Here is a 20,554-nt window from a genome sequence, read left to right on the forward strand (position 1 = left end):
TGTTGCTATGGGTGTACCAGATGTAACGACGTCCTTTTATGTTTTTTTCGTCCTTTTCTCTTTATGAGTGCTCCCCCTCCGTTGTACATGTGTTCGTGAGTAGCTATTTACTAGAAAAATAGTCTGTAAACCAAGCTCTATATTTTCAATGAACTTTGACAAAGTGACGGAGTTTACCCTTTAAAGGCTATCATGAGTGAAATTTTTTTCACGCGAATTGTGTTTTAATATTATCTATTAAAAGAAATAAAACGATTGGTAAAACTAATTGTTTGGATATTCATTCATGCTATAAGTAATGAAAATGTTATCTTAAAATTGATCAATTTGCTCACATATCTGTTACACGCGTTTGTTACACTCTAATAATAGCTTTTACGGGTTAAACTATAAAACTTAATTATGATTTTGGAAGCTAAAGGTTAAAGATTGAAGTATTTATCACTAAAGTTCTAAGAGATGGATATCTGCTATGTTTTGATTATTCTTGATATCTAAATGCCTAATGGAATAATCTAAGTTCTTGTGTACAATACATTTATTCTATATTGTTGATAATTTATATTATTTATAAGCATTTAACGTAAATATAGAGAAAAACCTTAAACAAAATAAAATAAATGCTATTATTCAAGACTTTCCGAGTGAAACCTTGAACAATAAAATAAAATGATGTATACAATTTCATTATGTTAATTTTTAAAACGTTATAGAATTTTTCTATACATATATTCAATCAGTAAATTTTCCAAATGATATACAAGGTGCAACAGGATGAATGTTACAATCGGGAAAAGATTGATTCTACACATACAAATAAAATGGAAATAAAATATAAAATCGTTTTATAAGAAATTTAGTGTTCGAATAAATTGAATTTAAAGATTCATCTAATGTGTAGAGCTAGTAAGGTTGCATCCGAGACACATGTTGACATAATAATCATTTTTTGTACATAGGAGATACATCGATTCAATTAGTAGTTATGACCACTTTGGTCAATATTACGTTACATTCGAAAGTGCATGTGAAATCAGGCGGTCCTATTTACTGTAATCATAGAGGTTAGCATTTTTTCTAGATGCAACCTTACCAGCCCTATACAGTACTACATATGCATTTGACTATCTCTGTGTTTTATACGTGGAAGAATAAGCAGTTCCCATGTCATGACGAACACTCATATATTTGATGATTTGATAATTGATAATAATAATTTTTCAAAAACTAAGTTATTTATGAGATTATGTAAAAGAAATAGTATATTGAGAAAGTAGTCTAAATCTTCTTATAGTTGAAACAAACAATAATACGGGCTTTCGATAAATTAAAACACCAACTATGACATCAATCCACGACTTTCTGCTTCAGACAGCAAGGATTTTTATGCATCAACAGAGACAACACTTTCAACAATTCATTTAGTAATATAAATGTAAAATAATAAAAATATGAATAAGTTATCAGTACTTATGACATTAGCACAGCTTACGATTAGTCTTATGTATATGTATATAAAGTCAAAATGCGTACTAGACGAATTTGAAGCGCAGTTGCAAGGTGAAAATAATTGCGTGTTATTAAACACAACAAATTAGATTCATTCAGCAAAGTGAATAGACGCGTATTGTCAACGAAAACGTTCAAGACGGACTGTCCTTAGACATGGTTAGCTTTTCTTTGAAAACCCTTAGCGACTTAGGCTATGTCATACAGACAGTACTGAATAGAACAATAGAAATACGAACTGTACGGGAAACAGACATTTCGCAGGCCTTCGAAGTTTCCCATTCGAGGCCTGGTCACAAAGAACATAAAACATTTGTTTGCTAAATGTGATCCTTGCCTACGACGGCAGCCAACTTTTCGTTACGACTTCCAGGGATGTCCTCACACATCGTTAAGTTCAATTTTCTTGGAAACTAATTGTAGGGTTCTTATGAGTAAGTTTTATTGTTTATTTGTGGTTTATTTTCATATGCAGAATCAATCCCTCTACGCTTGTACCACACGTCCTAGCGCAGCCTGTATACATGTATAAAACTTATAATCTTACCAGATGTCTAAAATAAAATAATACCTACCTAAAAGAGTGATTTTAAATTAACAAATTTTCAAGATGTATCAAAATTTCAATATAAGGTACACTACGAATGTAGAGTCAAGTTATTTTTACAGAAAAAAATTATGTAATAAATTAGAAACTAGTTTATATCTTTATTTCATTTGAATAAATAATGAAATAATGAATGAATAATTGATTAATGCACATAGATTTATAAATAAGTGCCTTATTCGACACTTTTATAGCGATCAATATGAATTATTGTTAATGATAAATAATATACATATATTACAAAGGTAAATATTTATAAGTAATAGATACAATTTTTATTCGTATAGTTTAATATACATTTTAAAAAAGAATTAACAAAATGAGGTTCAAATATATCAACTAGGATCCGAACTCTACGTAAAATTATAATAGGGACAAAATGAAAAAGAAACCTTTCTCTTTCTACTAAACATTTTTTTATTAAAAATGATTACGACACAGTAAATTAACATCTCTGCAAACTTTAATATTCAATACATAGAAAACAATCATTGGCATCCAAAATCATACGTTATTTTTAATTTAAAAATCTTATTGCGCGGTCAAAGCTCATTAAAAAAGGAGTGCAATACTTTGAACGTTTTCCATGTAAGATACTCGTGCACGTTGCCGATATACATATTCTCAAATGGTATACATAGAATATTATGTCTAATGGTTTGACGACGCGGTTGACTACACCACTGTGGCTATCGAGGCGGATATACCGAGACTAGATCTTCAACAGATTTAAATTGGTCGCAAAGGATGATCAAAAAATCGGTCAACAAATTGACAAAATAATTAAGTTACGGCAATTCGCCTACAAAATCCTCTGTTTTCCCTTCGAAAGACACGTGGAATCGGTGATCACGCCTCGTACCAGAGCAGTACCTCGTCAGGTTCGTCACCTCAACCGCCATCGATCGCTCGTTCGTCGACTCAGAGCGCCGTCCCGTCGTCTCCATCACCAATTAGCCCTGGTGGAACTCTACGACAGCCTTCACATTTTCAACAACAACCTGCGCCAAAGGGCTGGGCACCGGTAACACCTCCTGCAACCTCTCCATTACTGCAGCAATCAAGCCGTCCAGTATCTTGGTCCAGCCCCCAGCAACAACAGAGTCCGCTACCGCAGGTAAATGGTTGCAACATAGGTGTCGACTTAATGTATTTCATGTAGGTACCTTTTATTTTGACGTGTTTGTAACGTTTAGCCGCGGTATGATCGATGAGAGTTTTTAATATGATTTTTAACAATGTGCGAGGAAATACCGTTCCTGAAGTAATCTTTGGACAAGGAATGTACAATGATTGATGTTTGTTATTGAAAAGTTCTTTTCAGGAAACGTAAAGGATCAGTTTAGAACGTTATACTACAGACTTCTAGCCGTTTAGTGGCAAATTTATGAAAGAGGGAAGTAAGACTCCATGAAAAGAGAATTCTAGTTCAGATAACTACTTACAAAACGAAAGCAAATGAGAAACAATTGCTTAACATTCACATTATAACCTTCATTATAGCTTATGAGCTTACACTTTGTCTATAAAGAAGGTAACATTTACACGTTTCAATATCTTAAGGGATGATATCAACTGTTTCTTTATATACAGCATAACGGTTACATACAGCAGAACGGTTAACATTTTGAACAATATCTTACATAAAAAGTATAGGTCAAGCTAATAAATAATAAACTAAACTCAGTTAAAAATACACATCTTAAAAACGCGTTAATAAGTAATTATTAATAATAAATAAGCCCTAACATTGTCTTATGTGTAAAAATAGTCACATTATCGGTTTATAATCAAATTCATAACGTCAGTTATTAATGAAGTATCTTCGCGCGAACTGGACTGATATTCAAATGTATTCTCGTAAACGAAGCCTTTAACGCAATTTCGTTATTTTTGATTTCTGACCCCGTTTGTACCATGAATAGACTACCTGAACTACCCTATATATGTGGCTGTTAAATAATGCTTAATCCTTTCGCTAACCAATATCAAGGAACGATTAAAACATGTTTGACTTTTTTGAAATTAAATCGACCCCTGTTTGTGATAGGAATATCAAAAAGACCATGTCTTAGTTGTATAGGACACTTTTGCAGGATAAATTCTAGACACAAAAACAATGAAAAGTTCAAATGCACATATGCCTGAGAACGCATAGTTTTCTAATTACATGTTATACATAACAAGAGGTGACAAAATGTTGCTCGTTGTTACCTCAGTATAGGTAGACATAGTTTTAAACACAAAAATCATTCTCCGCTTTGCTCATGCAACACAATATTTCCCGAATCATTCTAACGCATTTTAGGTTCTTTCATAGTCAAGCATTCAATATCTCAGAAACAAGACTAATTCTTAAATAACACCTCATATTATATCACATTATTCATTTACTTCAAGCGTGAATTCGAAAATACATTATTTATCACGCTGTTAATTTTATTCTCTATATTTTTGATTTTGAGCAACAAATTATTAATATTATCAATTTCTTACTTTATAATATAGAAAACAACTAGAAATAGACTTCCATTGGCTTCCACGAACATTCTTAAAACTCGTTTATTCGTCGTAATTGTTTTATCCCTGAATGGTCATGAAGTTACTTGTTAACTTGCTTTTAAAGTCGACACCTATGTGTATAGCGTAAAATTTCAACAGGTGGATCGTTTGGCAGAAAAGGCGTACGATAACAAGGAAATTATCGTACTCTCTATGTGCAATCTCCCTCCTTTTTCTGGAACGAGCAGTGTAGTCAACGGCAGTTAATTGCAAATATGCGGTCCTTATGGGACACAGTGAATCGAAATGTCAGTTGCACCCTAGTTATGTAATTAATCTAATTATATTATGAATTACAGCAACACCCGCAAGACTACTATTCGCAGCAGCGACCGCCGCAGAATCAAGTAGCCACTGCTACATTCGAAGCACCACCATCCACGATCACACTTCGCCCGGAGCCTCCAATTTCACAGGTTCGTTTCATCAAAACATAATTAATGTTGGGATTTTTACGTGGGATACACCCTACGTGTGTTACGTGGTTTAGAAATGTCGCAAAACGAAACGTCGGTTTTACTATTATAATTGTCAAGAAGAGATTTTACAGAAGTAAGTTTTGTCACAAACGTTTTGACTACGTGTCAACTTATATTTATTATTTTGTTGGTTTTGAATTTATTTCTGATGTATATAGACTTGATCAAACATCCTAATTAGCTTAGTATCCTCGAAATTATCTCCTTTCTTTTAATAATAACAGAAACTGCCACTATTTTTTATCGCTTTCAATTGAACGTTCCCTCTTGAAGAAATCGTATTTGTAAGAAAATCCATAAGGTTGAAAGGGCAATACCATGGTTAAGTACAAAAGACGGCAGACGAGTTGAGATTTGTGTCCAAGAATAGCTTTATAATAAGGCCTGATTATAATAAATATATCAATTTCAAATAATAATAAATAAAAAAAAATTATAATATTTGTGAAATAATGTTACTTGCAATTTAAATATTTAAAAACAAATTCTTTCCATACTGTATATCGGACCTAGGGGACCTGTCATTAGAAATTAACTATCATCCGTGGATATTCAACTGCCTTCCTTCAGGATACTATAAAATTTTAACTATAACAAGGTAGAATTGGGCATATTTTATTTAGAATAAGCGACAAAGATCATGAATAAATTCATAAAGTTTATTCCCAAATAACGGATGACAGTGCAGATTTATTCGTAACTAACAAACAATTTTTTATCGAATAAAACTGTTATTCATAATTCACGAATAAATTTTTGAACTTTTATTCGTTAATAACTCCGCAGCGAATAACTTTCCGGACTAAGCAGTATTGGCATATGTAAATATCATTACAAAATATTTAACAATTTATTTGAGAAGTTATTTAAATAAGTTTTTATTCGAATACAAAATTGTACATTATTTTCACATAATTTCATTTTATTCGTAATTTTCATTCGATGATTCTACGAATAAAAATTTATTCGAAATGTTAAATCAGATAATGTCCAATTCTGATGCAAAGTGTGGGAGAACACGTGGTACGTATAACCGGGAAGGTGATTCTATTACCTATAGAAATATGCAAACCAAAAATAAAGAATAAAATTTTTTTATAAGACGCTTAATTGTTGGGAAAATTGAATTTAAAGATTCGTCTAATATGCCTGCACTTAATTATCTTCTTATTAATAATTGTATTGTTTTACGTTTACATTACAGACTAAATTGTTGAAAGTGCTATCCTTGTTGATATATACAAATACTTGTTCTTCGAATTACAGAGTCATAGAATGATGTTACCATGTTATGATGCCTTAATTTCTCGAAATGCTAAGCTATTTATCGAGCCATATGAAAGAATTAGTGTACGCAGAAAGCACTCTAAATCTTCTGCAGTTAAAAGAATTAATACAGGCTTCATAAAAATTAAAACTTCACATACAAAAAATTTGTATGTATCAACTAGGATGGCACTTTCACCAATTCGTTTTGTAATGTAAATGATAAATGTAAATCAATACAATTATTAATAAATGTATTATCAGCACTTATCATGACGTTGGCACTGCTTATTTTTACGTACATGCATATCAGTTAAATAATTACATTTAATTTTTTCAGAAACTAAGTACCTTATAAAAAAATTGCATTCTTATTTTCGGTTTATTGTTACATGTAGAATTTCCCTTTCTCGATTTTATCATCTTAATAAACTTGTTTTAATTTAATTGTTTATAAAAAATACGCATTGGCACGAGATATTTCACAGAATGCAATCGTTTAGTCTCATACCTCAAAATTTGATAAAAATTTTTGGGAATCTCATCGAAGAGTTTTTCTTTCGAGTCGCGTTTGACTTATGCCGCTTGACGGTGACTTGGACCTAAACGTTTCAAGCTTCTTTTTGAAGCTGTTCGAAGCAACTCGACGAGCTCATCTTCTGTTCGAGTCACACAATGTCTCTCGGTATAACATTTCATGGGACTTCTTGTGGGACGTAAACGATACACGCCGCTTGTACGATAATCTATGTAGGAGAGAAGCAAATTCTGAATAACTAAGGTCCCAAATCTGGGTATCACAGATCTCCTGATTAGGCGACGCCTGGTGTGTACCAGCCGAACTGAACTCGTCATTTTTTTACTCTATTTTATTCCTAACCTGGCAAAAAGCACTACCGACACGAGAATACATTTTTCGACCCTATATTAGAAGATTATGATCTGAGAAAGGGCTCGTTCGATAGAAGAAAGTTCAGTCGAGAGGCTCTGATCATGATTTCGCTCAGAAGAATGTCTAAATTACTTAGAAATGCTTTGATCTCATGACTATAAATTGTTGATTTTTGCTGTACTTTGAATACTCATATTACCAAATATCAGCAGAATCTAGCTAAATCATGACCAGCGCGCACTCGATTGAATCTTCCTCTATGGAATGAGCCCTTTCCCAACGCAAAATCTTCTAATATAAGGATGAAAAGTGTAATGACGTGAACCTCTGTTTTTGGCTAATTTTGTCGGTAATGTCGCCGCTCTGACATATCTGATCCCAGGCTCTTAACTCTTGGCACTCGAGGTAATCAGTTAATTAATCTCCCCCATGGCAAATTCATTTATTTGAGAATCGATCACTCAAAAATTGTCTCACTAGTCGACTAAAATGAGATGTATCACTATCGTGTATAAACTACGTACGATCCAAATTTCAAGTGGCATGCCTTGCAATAATTCACCTGTCTTCCTTTAACTCTTGGAAAGCTGACTGTTTGGAACTCCTACACCGCAAACTAACACGAAGTAAAAAATGACCTGGTCTTGGCGAAGGTTAAGAAATGGATTAAAAACGTTGTGTAGAAGGTCACACGTGGAAGAAAATCAGTGTGAAGTAGGAGTAGACGAATATAGTACGGTGAAAGGCTCTAAGAAAGTAGGCGATAATCAATTTCGATAAACATTCACACTCTGCACAAGAGACGTGACATTTTATGGAAAAAAAAAAAGATGCTGTAGACGGGCCTCATGGCTCGCACTATTAACCGAAATGACGCTCCCCCAGCACGATATCACACCCTATCAGTACTATCAGAGCCTTTCCCCTGATTATTTCGGATTCGAGTCGAGTCGGGAATTTTATTCAAAATAGGATTGGGTCGGGACCTGAAAGTTTGTCCCCGAAGTCAAGTTGAAAGCTCGAAAGTTTGTAATACTTCGATCTTCAAATTCTACAATAGGTCGAACAGTAATCGTGTGTGTGAAAAGTTTGTAAAAACATATGTACTTATTACTTAAATTATGTATTTAAATTATTTAAGTATTTTTATATAATATAAAAGAGTATACTGAAAATTTGATTGAAAGATCATGGAAAAAACATGATATTTATGTTTTTACAAACTTCCCAGAAGCACGAGTACTACTCGACCCGTCGCACAGTATGCTATTTCCATAAACTAAGAGGATTTAACCTTCAAGTGGTGGCCACCGTTTTAATATCACTAGTGGTGACTTGACGTGAAATTGTTTCCGTATCAATAATGGTGACTTAACGTTAAATTGACTCCGTATCAATAGTTGTAACTTGACGATACATTGTCTCCATATCGCTAGTAGTGACATGACGTCAATTTGACGCATCCCTAGATACAGGTATATTCTACTGATATTAAGACGCTATTATTTGTTATTTTCTACATAATTTTATTATATTTATAACATTTTATATACAAAATGTAGTTCTTGTTAATACAAGTATAATAATGAATTTTATTTCGATATACTTTACAATAATGCAACAATACATCTTAATATAAAATTAATAATTGGCAGAATAGAAAACGTAAACATTTACAGTACTTATGCGGAGTCAACTTAACGTCAAGTCACCATTAATTGATACAGAGTCAATGTGACGTCACCTCTATTGTAATGATACGGAGCCAATTTGACATATATCACCACTAAAGTTAGGAATAAATTTCACGTAAGTCACCATTGTAAAGTTAATTCCGAAATTGAATATCATTAGAAAATTTCCTAATCACTCTTAATTTGAAAGCAATAACTCAGTAACTCAAAATGAGTATTATTTTTAATATTATGTCGCATTGAAGTAAGACATGCCTTGAACGAAACCTTGTAAGTATATACAGGACAAAAATTAAAACTTATCGAAGCAAGAATATCTGTAATTGACCTTTAATTGTTAACGTGTTCATCTTGTCGATCATGATGTATTTCTGAAAAGTCGCCTAGCGGTGTTTCCGTCACTACCATTGCCTGCTGGTGTCGGAACATCGACTAAAATACCTACTTCGTTTCTAAATTTACTTTGTATTAATTTTTTTCCCTCGTTAACAATTTTTTTAATTTCGATATCCACCAGAGACGAAAAAACTATAAGCTGATGAATATTTATATAATTTTTCCGTAGTACCTATGCAATTACATTATTAGACTGAAAAAAAAATATATATATATATATATATTGTTCAGTTATTGTATTATATGTAGTTTAATTTTATTGTATATTTAGTTTTAGTTTTAGTCTTAAATAAATGTACTAACAAAAGATAATTTGAAGTTTCTTAAAATCACCAAGTCATGTTAAATTACTTATAAATTAACATTCTAAGTAACTATCATAAAATACATGAGAGAAAAAAGAGAAACAGTCGTTCAGAATTAAATCCCCCGGATTTATCAAAATATTACACTATGCGTCGGCGTCATAAGATTCAAATACCGGAACATTACAAATTTTCGGGCTCCTGATCCTATTTCGGGTGTCCAACCCCACTTCAGGTATCCAATCAATGCAAACTTTCGAATCCCGACCCGACCCAAGGCTCGGATATCCGAGATTTCATACTCTTTAAAGATGATATAGATAGAGATAGTCATCTTTTAAGACTTTTCCATATAGTGGTGCGTCCTACGTTCTCTCTACTCTTATAATGTTTCGAATCCTTCCACTGTCATTTTGCCCGATGCAATTGAAGATTCATTCTTCCAAAGAGACTGACCTCCTGGTTGTGCATCTATCAGAGTTCAGCGAGCGTTAGAGCGTTAAATCGACAAAAGCTTTTTCAAAGTTTTCCTGTCTGCCACAAACGTTTATTAGGAAAACGTTCTGCATACAATCGTTTTGCTAAGATAACGTTGCATCGAGCTAAAGTCTAAAGCATACGTTAAATGCATACTTACCATATCCGCATTAGTATAATTTACCGTTATCAAATCAAATGTAAATTTCCATACAGGTTGTAGATTCAAGCACATCACAAAACAGTGTTTACTTATATAACAGATAGCAAGGTCGTCTGTGAGATAAAAAACGTTATAAACATTTGAAGGAAGAGCTCAGTAATCATAAAAATTACTCGAAAACAGAAACGGCTGTAACTGAAAAACAAGCTTATATCGGACATGTATATGACTATGTTTATCCTTTTAGGGTACTAAATTCACCCCTAAAGTTATGCCAACATATCTTGGAACAACCTGTACCACTTACACTGAGTGGGTAGAAAATCATAGTACAACCGGTTAGAGAAGAAATGTAAAATGAAAATATTCACAACATTGCCCAGCTAAAGCAGAAAATTCTTCAAGTGTTTGAAAAACTGAAAAATGATATGTTACAATCCGTTCAGTTATATTTAACTTGTCAAGCATAATTATGTTTGCAGCAACGAGAACATTTCCAACAATACTTATAAAGTAATAAACTAAAATGAAAGTACTAAACTTCAAATTCGATTTTTTCGAAAACAAAAGCCTAGGATGAAAAAATTGAATACCAAATTTTTTCCTGATTTTTTACATAGAATTACCACCTGGCTGGTTGTACTAAACTTTCCACCCACCCTGTATTGTTATGCGTTCATAGTTGTGCTGTCAGGATTAACTGCACTTTTGTGAAGATTCTGTGTGTTCCAGCATTCCTAAATGATTAAATATATGTATCTTTTAGGCGCCAGCACCAGTTTATCAAGCACAGCCTGCAGCAACAAAGGCTCCAGTTAGTGGAAATATGAGGGGAGATCTGAAATGGCCACCGCCATCGGTGAAAGCTCAAACAGAAGCCGAAAACAGAGCCAGGATGGAATTGGCGAAAGGTCCTGCTGTCAGACCTCGTAGAGTACACAAAGACTATAGCGGGTTTTTCGCTCAACACGCGTTAAACAATACATACCCGGGTTATCGAGCTCCACCAGGAACTCAGTACTTCACTCCTGCTTATCAGCATTAGCGAATCTATGTCCTGAGTTCGATTTTCGACAACGTTCCCAAAACATAACGCCTGCTCGAATTTCTCTTCAAAAATATGACACCCCATTGAAGTTAATCGACATCTTAGTCACGTATCGAAACGACAAAATCACTCAGGGCTATTTCCGTTGGATTTCGAAATTTGTACATTGGAAATAAGGAAAAGAACCAAACGAATGAACGATTAACTTAGTCATTATATCTTGATTAGAATTATTTGTACGTAGGACTTAGGACTGTACACGGGTTACAGGGTACGTGTTTTCGCTCTTCCAGTTCTTGGTCCGCTGTATTTTCACGAGATGCAGATGTAGAATTTAGATTATCCGAGGTTCTTTAGAAACTTCCTGTTCGGATTTCGAATTTCAACATAACTTGTATATACTGAGACTGATCGAACGATTGCTTTTTATGTTGATTAATAATGTAACTTTTAAAAATCTTTATCATGCAATTGTCACTCTTATTTAGCGCCGAATATTAATGTATAAATAAAGACTAACGCTTCTAATAAAAACGATCTATCTCGTGGAAGAATAATTAAAAATAAATTAAGGTATGAATTCCCGGTGGAAAAGCATGGTCTTAGAAATCGAAAATTTCGAATAAATCCTAGGATTTTCTTAACGAATAATGAAAATCAATACTACGATTGTTATCGAATAAAAATCGAATACAAGAATTACGAGAAATGTTAATGAATACGACGTAATACCAAAATTTGTGTAAAATGATTAAATGGAAAACGATTTAACTAACGAATCTTTTTAATAATGTAACATACTGATGTGTATAAATAAAAGATATTTACAAATTTAAGTGTGGTATGTGAATTTGTTTGTTTAAAAAAAAACTTAATTCGGTATATAATTGGACTATAATTTGCTTTATGAATAATTGTACAAAATGTATTCATCTATTATATAACAGTATAAGACTATTTTGTACGACCTGTATAGCAGTACTAAACGCTGTAAAAGATCACATTTTTATTTATAATTTCGTCATTGAGAAACAAAGAAATAAATATGTATAATTATATAGCATAGTTAATAAATAAATGATAATCGTCGACCATTAAGAACCTTTTAGTTATTAGTTATATAATTCTTCAACATGTACGCGTAACATAAATATCTACGACTCTATATAAAGTCGTTAAAACAACTTCGTCATGTATTGAGTTACTATAGAAAATGAATCTTTCAAGCAATCGCCTTTAACTGTAATTTATTTGTTAACCATTGCTCCCTGAGTTTATCTTGTTTTTAATGTTTCAATTCAATAATAACTTACAATTGTACTTCATAAACCTGTGTGACTAACAATAAGTATACCTAAATAGCATTGTGTAAACCAGAGGTGCACAGTTTAGACCTCTTGGAGCTACTCGGGTTATTGGCAACTGCAGAACAGTGATAGTGCAATGTGCAGGACCTGTAATGGATATCAAAAGCCCTGGCACACACAATACTACAGTTCTTCTTTCGGAAAGATGTTGGTGTTATTAGGTACATACCACACGACCGTTTCCGCTCCCAAATCATTTCTTTCAACATCTCTGACATAAATCATATTTTATCAGCCTGGCGTGCTTTACATGATCATTTGTGTGTATATTATGCACAATTAAAGGTACACACACTGAGTAAATTTATTGTTTCAAACTACTCTTTGTATGTACTGTTAAATTCTTAAAACCGCTTCATTGTATAATATCACTATTTCAAAATTTGTATTCTTTTCATTTCGGACTAGACAGTATTTATAGACTAAATAAAACGTAGAAAAATAGTGACAATAATATAAATCTTTATAATCATAGCATTATTCTAGAACTTGTTGAATGCTTCAACTTTGATTTTGCAATAAAATTTAAAATCAGATTTGAAATTCAGGCAATATTGTGTATAATATCATATAGTAATAACAAAACAAAGAGTAGCAAAAACAGTTCATACTAATGAAAAGCCATGAGTTTGTTGGATAGCCTGTAGTAACTTGTATCGTAATCTTTCTCGAGTCTGATATCGTGGCAAATCCAGCAAATTAAAACACGTGTGAGCGACAGGTAAAGCGCGTTCGTCGCTCATCGGTTGTATTGTAATCTGGAATATATAAAGATGATTAAATAAATATGAAATATTTGAAAATTTGAGTTAGATCTAATCATAATATTAATATTATTTAAACTTTGCACGACCTACTTTGATTGCTTTCATTCCCTGTATAGGTATTCTATCACTCCCAGTTAAAAATAATAGAAACTTTTTCTTTTCTTCGAGTGTCAATTCGCGAAACACTTGCCAAAATAGTACGATAGTGGGATCATTTTTCGTATAACCTTCTTTGTACGTTGCATTCTTTTCTAACTCTTCCCAATCATAATCTTCATTTCCTACCACGACGGCCATTAATTCGTGACTATGAAACAATTCTAATACTCGACCACCGCAGACTTTGTGAAAACCTTTATGAAATTCACGAAAATGACGTTCTACAGATTTGTTTAATATATAATCCACGTATAAATCAACAAATTGTTTCCTGCAAACAAGCATAACATTTTTCTAGATAAAGGCATTTGAATTTACAGAAAGATAAAAATAACATAAAATATGTACGTACTTATTTTTTAATGTAACAGGAACTTTACTACCGCCTGGTATCAATTCGTATATTCTTTTTTCGCCAAATGCTTCTCTGACTACCTCAAAATTTAAACAAAACACTTCTTCAAAATCTGGTTCTTCATAATCAAGTATACTTTGCATACTCCTGGAACAATAGTCGATAGTAATAATTAACTTTGATATTACATTTTATATTTTGTTTGAATTTTAAAAGTTAGGTCTAGAAGTACAATTTTTGTTGAAAAGGAAACTACAATGATATAACATACTTAGCATGTACCGGTGACATTTCTTTTATATCAATTAGTCCAACTGGTTCATGTAATAATTTCTTATACAGGGCTAACGGAAACGGTAAATCAATAATAATAAAATTGTAAATAACTAGCCCACAAAGGATCCCGATTAAAAAATACATATTTTCATCTTCAAATGAATCTTCACTGAACCAAATAACTCTGGTTTCCTCGTATTGCTTAAACATACCGTATTTAGGGTCAAGAATTTCTCTTAACAAAAGCATGAAAAATTCTTTCTTAACTCCACCTGCATCTTCTGCTTCCTCACCGTGAAATTTCACCTATACACAAGTATTTTAGTTATACTTTACGTATAAAATACACGAATTACATTTGCAATACTCACGCGAAGAGGTTTTTTCAAGTCGCTAGAGTTGTAACGGGACAATTCCAATAAAGTGTCCGCAACTATATTTTCACGCGATACATTTAACATCAAAAACGGGGCATGAACCGAGGAGTCAGAGAATGTATCAAAAAACATTTGATTCATTGCAGCCCGAGTTGCAGCTTCATTCATTGCTGATTGCATCTAATATAAATTTATAAAGTTAGATATATGTAGTTTACAGATAAAAATATAAAATAAATTTCTATCATACCTGAATAGCTTGATCCGTTTCAAGTAATATAGTCTTAGCTTCAGCATCAAGAAGGAAAGGATAATGGCAAAATACTTTTTGGTACTGAAAAGAGGTTCATTACTTAAAGTCAAAATTTGATTATAATAATTAAATGTGGTAATTATTCACTTATTTAGATTAGATTTACTAACAATTGTAACTGAATAATTTAAATATGTAACTTACAGAAGAATCTTTATCTGAAATCCATTTTATATAATCTTGTCTAATATCTATGAGGTTCACTAATTCTGACAAATGAAATGTAGTATAAGGTACTATGTTGCCTTCATCACCTTCGTTGTTTAATTTATTTAATAAATGTAAGAAATCTAAGACAACTTGAAGTGTCATATTCCACACAACAGCCTAGAAAAGAAACGCCTACGTTTTATAGCATGATAATAATAGTAAATGTATTGCCTCGTTAATATAGTAAATAATCCATGATTTTCTATTACCTTATTTGGTTTAGATTGCTTTACAAAATGCAGAACAACTGATTTGTGAATTCTAACTAATCTCTCAAAATAATGTGATGGTGCTTTAACCCACCATTTAGTCACAATTTCAAGAGCTTCTGGCTTTAATGCCAAAACGGCTTTACAGAATGGTTTATGTAATAAATTACAATTAAGTGGATTTGCAAACCCATGGTATAATGGCAGTATTAAGTAAATTCTTAAACATTCTGGACAATATATTCTAGATGTTGAATTAACAAAGGTGGGAATCAAATTCTCTGTTATACAAGTGAATATCTAAGGAGACAATAAATTCATTATTATAACTTCAAATTTTGAAATATTCAAATTTGTGTGAAACTACTGTTAGTATATACCAATTCTTGTATAGTATTGTTATCCAGTTCTTTAATAATTCCGAATAATCTACTTGCTTGCTCTAGATCCACACCATGAAGCTTACTTGAACATTCATAGTAGACGACATTTTGAATTAAAAATGATCCATTTATACAAGCTTGACTCTTAAACACCGTTTCTAAATATCTGTAAAAATAGTAATATGCACAATTTTATAATTCTTATTATGATTTACGTCTCAAAAGGAAATTAAAATTAAAGAAACTATTATAATCACATGCAAGATTCGTTATATTGCACACATTTGAAATAGCCTTAGGTACTAACTTTTCTACTCACGTCATTAGTTCATGATCAACTGGTGAACTTGGTGGTACTCGTTGACAAGCCATCAATTGTTCTTCAGTTATTTCAAGAATTCGATAACGTGGTTCTAAATTTCTACAATCATATGGTTCTACATTTTCCTGTGAATATTTGAAAACATAGTACATAAATTATATTACTATTAATATAGAGTACATAAGAAATCTCCTGCATCATCTCCTAGTTTATCTCCAAAATGTAAAATCTCAGTTTGCAGCACTTGTGTTTTAATGTCAAGTATTTATAAAAAAATTCAAAATATTTTACATTTCCGTTTTTATAATTGCATATACTTATTATTTTAGATCATTCTTAAATAATTTGGTAGTCAACTTGTTAATGAATAATTAAAATTATGTAATGTTTAAATAAACAAGTATAGATTTTGTGTAGTATTGCTTGATGTATAAATAACAATTTTAATATAAATATAAAATATAAATTAAAGAAAATGAGCCACAAGCTGGATTTCTAAATTTGAATTATTTACATCTTAATAAAGTCATACCTACCTTCTGTGGAGCTACTGTAGCAAAACAATGATCTCCACCAGTGAAAATATGCTTAACAATGTAATTAGTTGCAGTAGCATTAAATTCCTTATCAACATCCATTATGGAAGAACCATTAGGCGCAACCCATGGTCCATGCACCACTTGTGGTGTAGGTACACTTCGTGTAATACGATTGCCTAATTGTCCTGCTCCACCTAAACCCCATGCATAAATTCTACCTCGCGACGGCACTAATGCCAATGTATGTCTTTTGCCACATGAGATCTTAAATATAAAATTTTCGCATAGTACAAAAATATGTACAACATAACAAAAATTTTTTTACTACATAAATTGAAATTATAAGTTATACCTGTGTAACTGTACTTCCCATAAGCTCCATAACTTGACGAGGCAAAATTTCATTTGTATTACTTCCATGTCCTAACTGACCATACATTCCTGCACCACAAGTAAATACACCACCATCCTGAAATAATTATTTTACAAGAGTACAAAAAAGACTTTTTATAATACAAATAAAAATACTTACCACTGTTAAGAATACAGAAAATTCTTCTCCACATGCTGCATAACATACTTTTGCATTTTGTAAAGTCTGTAACTGGCAAGGGAGATTTCTGTCTTGTGTATCGTTTAACCCTAATTGACCAAATGTATTTTTACCCCATCCAAACACAGTTCCTATAGTAAAATTTAATTACTTTTATTGTTCTTATAAGCTTAATTTTCATTGTTTTCCTCGTATTACCTGATTTTGATATAGCTATACTATGATATCCTCCACAAGCAATAAAGCCAATAGGTATAGCAACTATACTACTTATGAGCTTAGGTTTTATTTCACTTTTAACATCAGATCCTAAACCAAGTTGCCCTTCACTATTAGACCCCCAACTATATAACTCTCCATTATTCGTTAACGCAAGTGCGTGGTTTGCACCACAAGCTATCTGTACAATTACACTTGTACCTAAAGTTTTTACCATACGTGGTGTACATTCAACAGTATTTTTAGAATTTAAACCTATAATTAAGTTGAAATTTAAAATTAAAATATAACACTTACGATTATTTAATACAAATTTAATGTTACCATTACCTAGCTGGCCATCTGCATTAGAACCCCAACTAAACATCTGACCCCATTCATTTATAGCTAATGTATGATATGCTCCACAAGCTGCTTTTTTAAACACAAATGCATCCAATCCTGGTATCAGTTCTAAAAGTACAGCAACTTTCTTAGTATATTTGCAAATTTTATTTATTTAATCTAATATTGGATATACTTACGTAACCTTCTTCTCCCCTTTTCATGACCAAGTTGACCATAATCATTATTTCCACATGAATATATTTGACCATCTCTGGTAATAATGACTGTATAATTTTTACCACATGCCACTATATAACAATTAATTCAAAAGATAAGAATCTCGTAACATTTATACAAATAATAAGTTTTATGATTGTGCCCTTACCATCCTCAACTTCTGCAGCTTTCTCAAAATCAACTTCACGAGGAGTCAAAACATGTTCATCCTCTGTACCACCCAAACTCAATTCCCCATGTATAGTACTACCCCAACAAAACATATCTTTGTTTATTGTAGCTGAAAGATGTTTTACCGCTATAACAGGCTCAGAAGCCAAACGTCTTTTTTTTGTCCAATTTGCCTATACAGATAAAAATACAAAAGTAAAATGTAATTATTGACATTCCTATATTTGTATTTTACATATTAGACAGTTAATTCTTTAAAAAATTATCCCATTCTCTTGTTATTTGTTTTGTACTTGTTACAAGCAGGATTGTAAAGTAATATAAGGACAAATTCCTAGAATATATATTTGGCAATGCATGACATTTAGAAGAAAAAAGACAATAAAGGAATATAACTGAAGATTATTGCAAAGTTGTAAATAAATTACATCGATTTTATAATTTTAGCAGCAAAAGCATATACCTGAAAAGCATATAAAACATACATTAATAACTTTATATACAGGTATCATATATTTAATATACAGTATCTCAAACTAAATCAAAAACAGAGTACTAATAAATAAGAGTCATCAATTTGCATTTCACAAAGTATCTATTTGCAAAAAATCTATTCAGATCATAGATTTTATAGTAACAAATGATCGTAATCTTTGAATATATTTATTTCAATATCGCTTATAATTCAATTTATATCAGATTTCTGTTTTTGTTTTTATATACTTTAGTAGCCAGTTAAATATCAACCAACAGTTCTAAGATTATTTATACATAATTTGACTAAATAAACTGTATCTTAAGATATTTTTTTAATTTAATAAAATAATTGCAACTGCTAAATAAGTCCTTTCATGTTATTCACTTGTTATTAACACGTTGTTAACTTCAAAAAAAGATCAACACTTTTATGTTATACATTAAGAGTATAATTCTTTATTTTAGTTGAATGAATTAAGTAGCTTATGTATGTACATTATATATGGAAATCTTCTGAATTGTTTAATTATACATTAGAAATATGACAACTTAAAACTATATATTTTCAATAGGAATTGTTACAAGCCAATTTCATGAATTTCATGCGAACAATATACATGCGAAACTATACATACTTTGAAAGTCCTATGTTGTAATCTAACGAATATATGTGATAACTTTTGAATGAAAACAGATTTAGTAACTAACCATATTTTCTGTTTCTCTCAAACTGAAAGCATCAGAGATGTGGATGGGACATGCTATTTATGAAAAACATGTGGTATGTCCTAAAAATAACATTCTTTATAATTTCTTCATAAACAACTCTGAATTAGAATACTGATAAGAAAAGAACATTATTTTTACATGTTGATATTTTTAAAGAAAAAATGATTTATTTTAATGCTATTGGAGTGTATAAAATACTACTTCATTTTAACATAAAGCAAACGTAAAAAGAAAATTAAATTTACGTATACATAAAAATTAACCTAAGTAATATTACTCTTTATCATCATGAAAATTTTGAGATATTAATTGAACCTAAGCATGACATTGCGCAAATAGATATTATCATATCAAAGGTAACGTACTTGAAAAAATTCTTTTCATCGCATGTTTTTATCCTGTCATGTACGAAATTTGAATGGGTTAGGTTAAGTAAAACGGTAAAAATTTAAATACGTGAACTCAGAATCATGATAACGTTTAATAGAGTAAAAAGTTAACAAATTAACAACAAAAGAGCAGGTCAAAGAGAGAAATGCAGCAAATTTCATTTAGAAGCTGTTGGTAATTATCCTCATGATAAAACTTTTTTAATGGTATTATCTTCATTTAATTACTTACATTTCTTGAAACTACTATTTATTTAAGACGTTTAAGTATACATATTCAAAAAGCAGATATCTTTTTTAATGCAACAAAAATTACAATTTGAAAATGTACAAATTACTATAGGTGAACATTCACTATTTTAATATTGCTTGTAATTATGCTTAAGTATTATTTTATGACAAAATCAGAGTACGATCTTGTATGTATATGAACTCAGCTTACTCGATTTTGGGTTAACTCACACATGTGCACCTAGGTATACCTAGAACCACCTAGGACATACCTTCACTGTTTATTCTCAAAAGTTATTATTTAATAGTTAATTAATATCAATAATACTCTCAGAAATAATTACAGGATCGCGTCTGAGTCAGGATTTGCATAAATGTCTATTGAACTAGATCGAATAATATATACAATACATACAGATTACGAACATACTGTTCGTGCCTCACAAGACGTCGTCTCGCGAAACACATTAGTGACAAGTGACAATACTTTCCACGAGACTTCTTTTAGAACACACCTATTTATACATACCACCAATATAATCTTTT

General features: G+C 31.5%; 2 protein-coding genes across 4 annotated transcripts in view; one reads left to right on the plus strand and one right to left on the minus strand.

The window, feature by feature from the left end:
• The window catches only part of LOC143188507 (uncharacterized), a 40,220-nt gene extending 27,986 nt beyond the window's left edge, over positions 1 to 12,234 (plus strand). For both annotated transcript variants that reach the window (XM_076392820.1, XM_076392821.1), the window contains 3 exons: positions 2,949 to 3,233; positions 4,978 to 5,094; positions 11,117 to 12,234. In XM_076392820.1, the coding sequence (XP_076248935.1) occupies positions 2,949 to 3,233; positions 4,978 to 5,094; positions 11,117 to 11,395 (681 nt within the window). In that variant the 3' untranslated portion in view covers positions 11,396 to 12,234. The remainder of the gene's footprint in view (positions 1 to 2,948; positions 3,234 to 4,977; positions 5,095 to 11,116) is intronic.
• A 394-nt stretch (positions 12,235 to 12,628) lies between these two features.
• Herc4 (HECT and RLD domain containing E3 ubiquitin ligase 4) lies at positions 12,629 to 20,252 on the minus strand. 2 transcript variants are annotated; one of them, XM_076392819.1, is made up of 19 exons: positions 20,010 to 20,252; positions 18,160 to 18,355; positions 17,972 to 18,082; positions 17,778 to 17,900; positions 17,649 to 17,702; positions 17,427 to 17,537; positions 17,208 to 17,359; positions 17,028 to 17,144; positions 16,673 to 16,939; positions 16,134 to 16,261; positions 15,812 to 15,980; positions 15,432 to 15,731; positions 15,157 to 15,339; positions 14,950 to 15,033; positions 14,694 to 14,879; positions 14,318 to 14,628; positions 14,044 to 14,193; positions 13,623 to 13,962; positions 12,629 to 13,523 (listed from the first exon to the last, which is right to left on the minus strand). In XM_076392819.1, exons 2-19 carry the CDS (start codon positions 18,272 to 18,274, stop codon positions 13,371 to 13,373), a joined length of 3,054 nt encoding a protein of 1,017 aa, XP_076248934.1. In that variant the 5' UTR covers positions 18,275 to 18,355; positions 20,010 to 20,252; the 3' UTR covers positions 12,629 to 13,370. The 2 variants fall into 2 exon arrangements, with proteins under 2 accessions (XP_076248934.1, XP_076248933.1); XM_076392818.1 differs by having other exon boundaries at positions 17,427 to 17,702.
• Between the last annotated feature and the right edge of the window lie 302 nt (positions 20,253 to 20,554).

The sequence above is a fragment of the Calliopsis andreniformis genome, chromosome 2, assembly GCF_051401765.1.
Source record: "Calliopsis andreniformis isolate RMS-2024a chromosome 2, iyCalAndr_principal, whole genome shotgun sequence".
Classification (NCBI taxonomy): domain Eukaryota; kingdom Metazoa; phylum Arthropoda; class Insecta; order Hymenoptera; family Andrenidae; genus Calliopsis; species Calliopsis andreniformis.